Source organism: Schistocerca americana, chromosome 6, assembly GCF_021461395.2.
Source record: "Schistocerca americana isolate TAMUIC-IGC-003095 chromosome 6, iqSchAmer2.1, whole genome shotgun sequence".
Lineage (NCBI taxonomy): Eukaryota > Metazoa > Arthropoda > Insecta > Orthoptera > Acrididae > Schistocerca > Schistocerca americana.
In genome coordinates, this window is record NC_060124.1 from 129,253,069 (window position 1) to 129,264,962 (window position 11,894).

The 11,894-nt window shown below is 43.3% G+C and overlaps 1 protein-coding gene across 1 annotated transcript in view; it reads right to left on the bottom strand.

Moving 5' to 3' along the window:
• Positions 1-9,639, bottom strand: part of LOC124619517 (autophagy-related protein 16-1-like) — a 127,100-nt gene extending 117,461 nt beyond the window's left edge. The window contains exon 1 of the mRNA XM_047145963.1: positions 9,519-9,639. Coding sequence (XP_047001919.1) covers positions 9,519-9,609 — 91 coding nt within the window. The 5' untranslated portion in view covers positions 9,610-9,639. The remainder of the gene's footprint in view (positions 1-9,518) is intronic.
• Between the last annotated feature and the right edge of the window lie 2,255 nt (positions 9,640-11,894).

The following is an 11,894-nucleotide window of genomic DNA, read 5'->3' on the forward strand; positions in this document are numbered from 1 at the left end:
GTCATGTTGCAAAAGGACACCTGCTGACAACAATCCACATCGCTTTGATTTGATTCCAGGCCGCAGATGATTTTTTTAGGAGATCTGTGTATGATGCACTGGTGACAGTGGTCCCTCTAGAAATGTAATGCTCAAAATGACGCCTCTTCCGTCCCAAAAGAGAGTCAGCGTAACCTTCCCTGCTGATAGCTCTGTTCGACATTTCTTTGGTTTTGGTGATGAGGAATGGCGCCATTCCTTGCTCGCTCTCTTCGTTTCCAGTTGGTGGAAGTTAATCCAGGTTTCGTCCCCAGTAACGATTCTTGCAAGGAAGCCATCACCTTCTCGTTCAAAGCGCTGAAGAAGTTCTTCACAAGCATCAGCACGTCGTTCTCCCATTTCAGGAGTCAGCTGCCGTGGCACCCATCTTGCAGACACTTTGTGAGACTGGAGCACATCATGCTCATTGTCGTGTGCTGACCCATGAATAATCTGTAAATATGCTGCAATGTCATTCAGTGTCACTCGTCCGTTTTCCTTCGCTATGGCTTCAACTGCTGCAATGTTCTGTGGAGTCACAACTCGTTGTGCCTGACCTGGACGAGGAGCATCTTACACTGAAGTCACACCATTTGCCAACTCCCTGCTCCATTCGTAGACTTGCTGCTGTGACAAACATGCATCACCGTACTGAACCTTCATTCGTCGATGAATTTCAATAGGTTTCACACCTTCACTACGCAAAAACCGAATAACAGAACGCTGTTCTTTCCTGGTGCAAGTCGCAAGTGGGACGGCCATCGCTATACTGATACTGCGACGATATGTGTGCATCTGCACTATGCTGCCACCTACAGGCCATTCTGCACGCTGTTTGTAGCACGCCTACCAACTTAGAGGATAACGGCGCGAAATTTTGATTTGTTTTTACAAATTTATGATTTTTATTTGACTCACCCTTGTGCGTTTTTAACATTTTTGGAGTTGCGCTCATTTTAGGAACTTTTGGCTGTGTTGTAACATTGTTCACACCCGTTTATTTGTTTTCATTTCTGTGGGACGTTTGTGTGGTATCTCGCCTGCCCTCACTGTTCATCACGTTTACTTGCGAGAGTAACCTTTTCTTACCATATGACTCATATTCTATAAACTATGTATGGTATGACAACTGCCAAGACTATAGAAAGAGAAAAAACAAATCAATGAGCGGACGGACAGTACATAATACTGTGAAAAAAAAATAAAAAATAAAAATACATGACACGAGTCACTTTTGAACAAGGGTCGTCCACTTCTCAGTCCAACACCGTGACCACTGAACCACAACGGTTATTAATTAATGCTCAATATCGCACTTGTTTAGCTTGGACCATTCACTGTTTCCATTTTTTCCCACAGTTCAGTACACCTTCTTCCTGTTTTCATGCTTGACGGGCTATCGACTGGCCCATCCCACCACTAAATCTGAGGAGCTGCGATGGGGAGTTTCCCTTGTGAGAACTGGAAGAATAGAGAGAGTGTTATCGAAACATGTCACACATTAACATTCATTTGCTCGAGAGATACCCATTCCAGCTCTCATCCGTCGTTGGTTTGGACTCGAAACAGACTGGTGACACGTGGCGCCCGCCACCGGGTGCTAGACGCGCTGGTATTACGTATTCCTCATTCAGTTGCACTCGCAACGTACGTCATGTTCGTGGCAGCAGCGAACCATTGCTATCTGGCATGACTACCTGGCAGAATTACCGTACATCGCGTGCGCGGAGCCACAGAGAAGTACGCGGAACGCCGGTGGACTGCTGAAGACGTTCATCGCTCGACGCAACGGTAATAAAACTCGACAATTTGCGAGACCCATTAGCACGCAGTCGGCAGTCCCAGCGAGTGTGGTGTTTGCGCAGCACTAACACCGTTGTGGTGATCTAATAAAGTACCGTAGCTAGCGTCTGTCATTATCGAGATGTCATTACTACATGCTATATTGTTCTGTAATTATTCCATATTACAACTGGAGTGTGGTTGCGTTAATGAAAAACTCGTAAAACTGTAATCAAACCGAGTCACTTAACTGTCTGATGTAGTTTGTACCAGTTACAAAATTAGCCTTCTTGTCCATTAACTCAACGATTCAAGTACATGCTTAAGACCTTAAGTACTAAAATAAAAGGTATTCTAAATTTATTTGTTTGTCAGTAACTGTTCTGGCAGTTTCTTTCTATTTGTTTTCCGATTCCGTAGGAAGCATATTCGAAAAGAAAAAATAAACATAATCGTTAGAAAAAGCTTTTATTGGCAATTTTAGTTTACTTCGAACCTACTTGACTTTTACGAGGAATCTCCATTTACTTTCAACCACTTTTCGTTAAGAATTACTAGTTTCTTCAAACAATCCGCAGAGGTCTTCGGCAGCGAATTGAACCAGATGACAAGAATGACTTTGACTTTGTTGTCAATTTCAAATTGTTGTCCACAAAGTCACTGTTCCAAGGGCTAGAAGTAACAGTCGGTGGGTGAAAGGTCGGAACCATAGTGTAGCTGGTTGAGAAGTACCCAACGGAAATGCTGCGTCTTATCCCTGGTACGGGCAGCGGTGTGTGGATCAGTGATGTCGTGGAGGAGGACTACTCTGGACGACAGTTCCCCGCGTCGTCGATTTTGGATGGTACGTCTCGGTTCGGTGAGCATTTCGCAGTACATACCATCTGCAACCACGTATCGCGAGATCGATCAAAAGAACGCCAGCTTTGTCCCAAAAAACTGGGCCCATCGTTTCTCGACACCACTGAATGCTTACATATTTTTGGTTTTGGTGAAGTTGAACGGTTCCACTGCATTGAATGTTTTTATGTGTTCATCCTTTGATTGATGGTTTATGGGACTTAAGCCGTTCACTTACGTGATGATGTTAGTTACAGAACAACATCGCTATTACACTATTCTACAGCTAGTTCACAGATGTTGGCCACTGATAGGATCATGTGTACGATCGCAGTACATCCCTTCAGCATCACTAAAAGCCTGAACATGGTGTTTTAATTCACCGAAACTGTTGCAACATAATAAATAATATCAAAACGACGGCTGCAAGTGATTCATTTTATTACTTATTAAATGCTGCTTTGACTCTGTGTTGGAATAAGCTATCAAAGTATCGCCAACCGTTACAACACGGGAAAACATATCATGGCCATCTCATCGAGGGCGACCCCAAAAGGCTGGTCCGAATGACATTCTTTGCTTTCCGCGTTGGGCGGAAAGCGTTTTCGGTACGCTCCTTCGATCTCCAAGCTTTCCCATGCTGGTCATATAAATAGTGAAGCGTCCAACATGAGTAACACCATTAGCTAAAGCACCTACTGTTGATCAAATAACAGTTTTCAGTCCACAAGTTAGAGGGTTTCATCGATCTGGGTACTGAGCCTATCATTCCGCTGTTCATTTAGACAATAGTGTTCAACCACTTTTGTCAAATTTGCCTAATCTTTCACTTACTACAATAGGCTCATATACCAGGATTAACTCATTATACATTTAATTTGCGGTACCGACAGTGTCTTCGTCGACCGAAGATGACGCGTCGCGCTCCCCTTTTTACTCCTCAGAAGAAACATTTTAACCAGCCGGTACGAACCGCAGATAAAGAGGATTCGCAACATGCCGCCCACGTGCAGCTACAGAGGTCAACAGAGGACGCCCAATTCGCATCACTTCACTGCCTGCAACTGTGATTGGTCGACGCGTCTTTATAAGCCGCCACATTCGAGAATTTCGACTCCTCATACGAACCATCCAATATGGTTGCTCCTCTTTGGGTACCATCTACAAATCAGCCCTCAGGCTTCCTCATACCTTGCAAAACGAGGATTTGAGGATGATCGTAAGAGTCTCCAGATGGGTAGAGATTTACATCATGAACTCTCCATCGAGACTCTCCGAGAACCCATCGAAGTATCCACACGGGAACAGATAAACAAAATCGACACTCCTCGACCTGCATTTCGCCATTTGGACTACATGCGCTTAGTCGTCCCAGAAAGATGGCATCGCATTCGGGGCCGGCCGCGGTGGTCTCGCGGTTCTAGGCGCGCAGTCCGGAACCCCGCGACTTCTACGGTCGCAGGTTCGAATCCTGCCTCGGGCATGGATGTGTGTGATGTCCTTAGGTTAGTTAGGTTTAAGTAGTTCTAAGTTCTAGGGGACTTATGACCACAGCTGTTGAGTCCCATAGTGCTCAGAGCCATTTGAACCATTTTTGAGAGATTATGTTTTTATTTCTGAACTGATTTCGTTGTGGTTTAGCATGCATCATTCTGACGTTGAATTATCATTTCATGTGCAATACTATTTCAGTTGTGCTTCGGAAAGAGGATATTTTCATAGTTTTGCGAAGGTAAGCTTTATTATGCCGCGATGCGTTTAAATTCTCGTGGTCGTAAATTTGGAGTCTCAGTTATTATAGCAAAATTATGGTATCACCGTCAACATTTAAGAGGAAATTTGATTGTTTAGATCGTGGTGATTGATTTTTTTGGGCCCAGCAGGTAAGCGCACGTATTTTCCGCAGCAGAAGTACATTTCCCCATCCGGCATCCGCTGTAATTCGAAACCAATTGTCCTTTGTTCAGATAAAGCGATTTAACCCATCGGGATATACGGATGTTGCAAGGTAATCTAAAGTTCTCCATTCTATGAATTCTAGTATTACAACTAAAAATTAGTATGAGAGTGGAATTTAGACTAATATCTCTTGGAGATAGTAGGATTAAACATCTGTGGAACGAATACTGAATGGCAAGATCGCACCATAAATCTACATTTCACATACAACATGGCGATCAAGGGAATCTCTGTCCTCGTCAAATGCAAACATAACAGCCACAGGTGAGATGCAGAGAAAAATGAAAGTGATTATACGAATGGTGATGAAATGGATTTAATTGGCAAATTACGAAGGATCTCGGCAAAAAGAAAAATACCACGTCGAAAATAGTTTAAAATTTACCGAACTACTGATTACGACCCACTTAATACAAGCAAGAGAGAAGTGCCGATATATTCTCAAGGCTACTTAATTTGCAGAAAATTTTCTATTACACCTGCAATGTCAATTTGTCTTTAAAGTTATTCCGGCAGCAGCACAGCGCTCTGCCTTAGTAATATCAATCACAGTGATCAACATACTGACGAGCAACTATCATTTATGATATCTGTTCCGCATCAAAATTTAAAATATTCAGTTTGGACGGAATAGTGGAATAAAGAGGTAGGACAAATAATAATCTTGTATTTTTGCTCGACTATAATGTGCTCTTGACTGATTATGGGATGTACTCAGTCTTAAAGAAGAAAGAGTTTGAACCTATCAGACAATAAGACGGGAGGTCTGTCCTTTTATGTTGCATTGCATCAGGAGTAGACCACTTTGATTGTCACGAATACTACCTGTTCTATATTAATAACAAAACTGTAAGACCGTCGTGTCTGTCTATTTGTCTGAACAAGCTACTCTCCAAAATGGACAAATTTTCATGATGTTTTCACAGGTAACTTGAGTGTAACTTGGAGCGGCATATCGGCCAAATTTCATCGAAATCGATCCAGAAAAAAATGGTAATTTAAAGTTTTACGAATCTGCTAAGCTTAGTAGTTCGGATGTTTACGTTCGTGACAGCGTAGTACACCAAGGAACTAATAGATGGCGCTGTTAGTTTCGTAGTACACCAAATGAACAACAGATTAGTTTTGTAGTAAACCGAAGAACCGATAGATTGCGCTATTTTTATTTTTCTAGTGACGTGTGACAGAATTAAGCGACGCGGTCTTATCTTCACGAACACAAACTCACATTGTATTTATTTGGTACAGCCGTACGGATTTACTGATTTTGCTTGTGCATTAAAAGCTTAATGAAAATACTTTGCTTTTTCGAAACGTTTGATTTATATTTGACTTATTGTCTAGGAAAAGCGAGTTTATTGAGAGAGAGATCCAATAAGTGTTCCGTTTTTAGCGACTAATATATGGAATCCTAAAATGTAACGGTATGCAAAGGCCTTTCCTGAACTTCCGTTGCAAAATTTGGGCGTATAGCTAGTCTTGCAGATAAATTGGATGACAAAGTGTGTAAGAGTCAATTTACAAATCCGAAGGTCCGGATTCAAACCTCTGTATAAAACGTGATTTTTGTTGGAGAACGTTGTTCGGAGTGCACGCTAAATCCTAGGCTCCGCTGCACTGGCAAGCTAAGTAATTTCAAACGTTGGACGAAGGCACACGTATACCACTTTCAGTGGGACTATGGTCAGCAACACTTAAGACTGCTTCACCTTACTTCCACTGTACAACTGAGTTGTGACAGGTAGAATGTAACTGAAACTGACATCCGCTGGAATCACTCTCTTTCGTGCTCAGATGCCTTCCGAGTTAGGTAACACAGCATTCGTATTTGGAAGGAGGGGGATTGAAATCCCCCGTGTTGTCATTCCATTTTTGGTTTTTCCCTAGTTACTCCAAATCGCTAACGTGGAGTGTGATAAATTTTCATAATAGATTGTTGAAGCCAAGTCGATGGCGACATCTGACAACAAACTCTCTGAACCTAATGAAAAATTTATGTCACGTAATTTTCATTTTTATACGTGACACAACAGTGCAATATTACTGATTGGTTGCTGGTTCTAACGAAACAATGCAATCCTTCCGAAATTGTATTTTAGGATTCCCGAAAGAAATCCAGATTTCGAATGTTGAAACCAGTTTAATTCATTATCCTATTCAGATGTTCCGAAACTATCCGCTCAAATTAATACAAGAGGTAGAGAAAATAAAAACAAATATATTTAATTATGGCACATGTGGTCCCCGACGGCAATTTCTGACGCTACGGACAATGTACACAGAAGGCACATTAGCATGCTCTTTTCAGCAGTGCCACTCACAGGAACTGCTCGAATGCGAGACCACTGGCCCATACGCAAGCACTACATCGTCAGTCTATTGCTGTCGTGTCCATTAGAAGATACCTGGCATGTCCGCAATAGCACAAGGGGCGACAGCGACGAGGTCTTCTGTTTCCACGATGGTTTCATACACCAGCTGTTTCATATGCCTCTAGAGGAAGAAATCCAGATACCTGAAGTCAAGCGACTCGGGTGGCCAGACCACAAGGACACCTCAGCCGATCCATCGATTCACGAAGGTAGCTCTCAGATGATCCCTCAAAGCAATGCTTAAATTGACTGGCGCTCCATCGTGCTGGAAGTACCTTCTTGACTTAACACTCAGAGATACATCCCCCGGCAGTTCTGACAATACACGTTCTACGAAGGTGCGATATCACCGTCCGTTGAGGCGGAATGGAGGAACTCAATGGTCCAATCAACAAATCACCGAGAATGCCGGCCCATAAATTAACACCGAATCGCTGTTGATGTGCACGAGTCGAGTACTTCGTTGATTCACATGTGCCCAAACACGTGAACTGTGGACATTTGAATGTCACTATGCATTTCCAACCAGTGACGCATGCACAAGAACTTAAAGTCAGCACCACAAAGAATATGTGCCCTAACATTACAAGTTGACCTCAGAGGCTATACGTTTCTCATTGAAACACATTTATTTTGATGTTCTCTACCTCCTGTATTAATGTGACCGAATAACTTCGGAAGATACTGTATTTTGCTACCATAAACTGAGGATCGATAGTGACTTAAATCACGAGCAGCGTAATACGTCTCACTGGGAACCGATCCATTTGGCTAACGTCAAAATTGTATCACATATGACGAAAGGAATCTATTGGGTAACATCCGCATGTAATTAAATGAATATTTGGGAGCTAACATTTATTCGCCATATGCTGCAGGACAAAATACCATGATTTACACACATACAATTGCAATCCTAACGTATCATCTGAATTACCATACCTAAAATATAAATCAGAATATTAAATTCTCGATAGCTTTGGAAATGGTAATAAATCCGCAAAATCAATTAGCACAAATTCCTTGAAGATGAGTTCACAGTGCCCTAATTTCATAAAATCTTCACTTACTGTATTTTGCTAAGTAGGCAGACAGGTTTGAGGGTATATACGTTCACATAAATTAAATGTATCAATTGAAAAACTCTTTTGAGCTAACTTTAATGTAAATGAAAAAAGACCATCCTTTAGTAAACTTGTCTTCTTCATTCTTTGTAACAACACATACTTTAAACTGCTGGCTAGAGGGGTGCCTTTAAATACTTTCGTATAGACGTCTAGTGTCACTTGACAGTGAGCTTGTGGTGTGCTGGAGCACGCAGACCTACGAGTCTTTTAATTTTTGTGAATACGAACGAATTGTAGATTGGCAACGGTGACTAGGGAGATCTATCAACTGTTTACAAAATAATGTTGTATTTGATTTGTTAGTATTCGGGTTGCAAACAGTTACAAAACCTGACAACACAAGTGAACTTCGGAAACAGTGATCCGGAATCAACTACGGCCATCCAATTCATCCGATTATTTTCATTAAATCCTGAACTTTGATTTGCGAGGTGCATGTGCTGTATTGAAGGGGGACTCAGACTTAATTTTTTATTGACGCCAAGCACAGATACACCACGGGGGTAAGGCAGGGAGGGCTGCTTTGAAAAAGACACGGGCAATTTTTTGCTTCATCCTTGTCGAATCCTAGATTGTGCTTCGTTTCTAATGATCTACCGTCTTTCGCAAATACCGTTCCTAATTGGCACAAAGATGTAATTAAAGACTGACGATGCCGCTCCCGTCCATGCAGCTAAAGATTCTGGTTTTCAACGGAATACGAAGCGTGTGGCTGTGCATTTACATGTAAAAACGGATTCTTAAAAATAACTTTACCGACTCCTGCAACGAGCCGACTGCTGATTTTATTTTTATCCAACAGCAGCAAACGACATAGCTCACGAACTATCTGAACTAAGAAATATTTTACGACGGCGGCATCCTGGATAGATATTTTGAAACGAGCGCTGAATCTCCTCGCTGCCAAGGCTTTTTCTCGCCTTTTCCTCTACGGTCTTCTGTACTGACATCTCATAAACAATCAGGCAGTTGTTGTTTCCACTTATCAGAACGCAATCATCTGAAAATCCCTTTTATCACCAACTTAATAATGGGAGGAAGGATTTGTTGCTCACAAATATTCGAAACAAAAATAAAAAAGACTGGTTACTAAAGCTGCTAACGAAGTTTTCATCATCTCACGCAGAATTTACGACCCGAATGTCGTCCAGGTCTAATGGGAGGAAGATTCCTAGGCCCTGAAACTTTACGAGCTGTTTAACGAACAGAGCTCCGTCAAACAGGTGCTGGTAAATATCTGCAGGAAAAAGCCATTCCCAGGAATTTTCACGTTCTTCCGGTGCCGGGGAAACATTTCACAGGCGGCGCAGACACTACAACTAATCACCTGGCGGCCAGCTTTCGCCGGCCAGTGGGAAGAGAAAAGTTTTGCGCCCGTCGCGATAAGACGCGCAGCAGTAGTAATAACAGTGGTACTCACAGGCCTTGCTGCGCAGGTCCCAGATCTTGAGCGTCCGGTCGTGGCTGCCCGTGACCACCTTGGTGGGCTCGCCCAGGAACTTCGCAGCCATCACCTTGCCCGAGTGCCCGGTGAGGGTGTGCTGAAATATAAAAACGTAACTCATTGTCACCATCTCTGTTTTACAAAATCACATATATGAGGGTCATTCTAAAGGCAAAGAACGTAGTGTTTTTGTAAACATTTTTATTCTAGATACTGAAAGAAAACACACTGACGGAAATAAATCGCAACACCAAGAAGGAATTGTGCGACATAAAAGAAAGTTGGTATTCGTGTTTCTACTTAAAATAAGACGTCTATTCAGTTTTCACGCCAGTCGCATAAGAGTAGCGCTAGTAGAGCCACTACGAGGACGAAAATTAAGTTAGCTTTAAATACACGCTGCAATGGCCTTGCGCGTTAGTTACCTTCCAGACAGGACATGGTGAGTCGATGTTAGCCGAGAAGGCACCATTATCAACACCTCACTGAGTCTAAACAAGATCGTGTAATAGGGCTACGAGGAGCTGCATGTTACATCTGCAATTTTGCAGGAAGACTTGGTAGGAATGTAGCCACTGCATTTGACTGCTGGCAGCGGTGGTTCACGAAAATATACGGTCGCAAGAAGGCCGGACGCCGCCGGCCATGTGACACTATCGAGAGGGAAGACCATCGTGTCCGCCGTATGGCTCTGGCGCATCGTACTGCATCTGCAGCAGCAACCTGAGCAGCAGCTGGCACCACAGTGAGACAATTAGATGTTAAAAATCTGTTACTTCAAGGACAGCTTCGAACCTGTAGCGTGCAGTCCACTGACATCAAACCACCGCCATTTGCGACTTCAATGGTGTTAAGCGAGAGCTCACTGGAGTGCAGGGTGGGGATCTGTTGTGTTTTCTGATGAAAGCTGTTTCTGTCTCGGTGCGAGTAATGGTCGTATGTTGGTTATAAAGAGGTCAGTTGAGCGTCTGCAACGAACCCGTCTGCGTGCGAGACACACTGGATCTACAACTGGATTTATGGTCTGGGGTGCGATTTCCTATGAAGGCAGAAGCACGTTCGTAGTTACCACAGGCACCCTGCCTCCAAAACTGTAAGTCAATCTGGTGATTCGAGATGCAGTGCTGCCATTCATGAATAGCATTCCAGTGGGTGTTATCAAACAGGATAACGCTCGCCCACATTCATCTGTTGCAGCCCCACATGCGCTACAGAGTGTCGAATGTTGTCTTGGCCTGCTCGATCACCGGATCTGTCTCCAATCGGGCACATAAGGGACAATATCGGACAACTACAGCGTCATCCACAAAGAGCAATAACCGTCTATGTAGTGGCGGACCAAGTGCAAAGGGCATGTAAATCCATCGCACAAACTGACGTCCGGTACCAGCTATTTTTGTACCTAGTCGTCGCTCGTATTTACACATCTGTCGTAGCGCCCAACAGGTTTTCCCACACCTACGTACTCAGTTGCTGATGAGGTGCTGAACCAAACACAACGTTCACTTTCAGTTCCTTATCGCTTCCATAGTGTTTCTACCTTACAAATCCTTCAATCTGGGAAAAGGATGGCAATCACTCGGGGCCAAGTCGAGGCTATACGGCGAAAACCATAAACTTCCTACTTGACACTGCCGAAGCAAATGCTTCGTCAACGCAGAAGATGAGACAGTAATCGTTAGGAACTACAATGCCGCTGGACAACAATCCATACCTTTTGTTTTGAACAAAGCTGCGAAGTCAGTGAAGCGTCTGAGTAGGCTGCTACATTTATGGGCTCTTCTCTAGGCATGAAGTCACTGAGCAGGACGCCGCCCGTTTCTATTCCAAAACACAGTGGCCATTACTTTTGGTGCTCATAATCCGTTTGCCTTCTTTTGTTAGAAATCCTAACCGACGCTATTCCAGCGGCTAGGGTTTCATTTCTATACTTTTTATGTGAAATTCAGGTCTTGTTAACAGTAACAATGCGGTTCCGAAAGTTCTCGTTATCTTGTCGCACCGAGCGAGAAAAGCCAATACAGATCTCATTCGCCGTTCGTCCGCGTTCGTATCGAAAGTCGAGGAACCCACCTAGCACACACTTCTGTACAGCCCAAACCATAACGAAAATCAGGTATAGAACTGATCGTGAAATTTCAGGATATCACAGTCTTTGATTCATCAACAGTGAAACTTCTATCCTGTTAATTTTTCTACATCTACATCTACATCTACATATATATTCCGCTAGGCACCAAGCGCAAGCGGTGTGTGGCGGAGGGCACAATTCACGCCAAAGTCATGTTTCCCCTCCTCTGTTCCAGTCGCGGATAGCGCGAGGGAAAAACGACTGTCTGAAAGCCTCAGTAC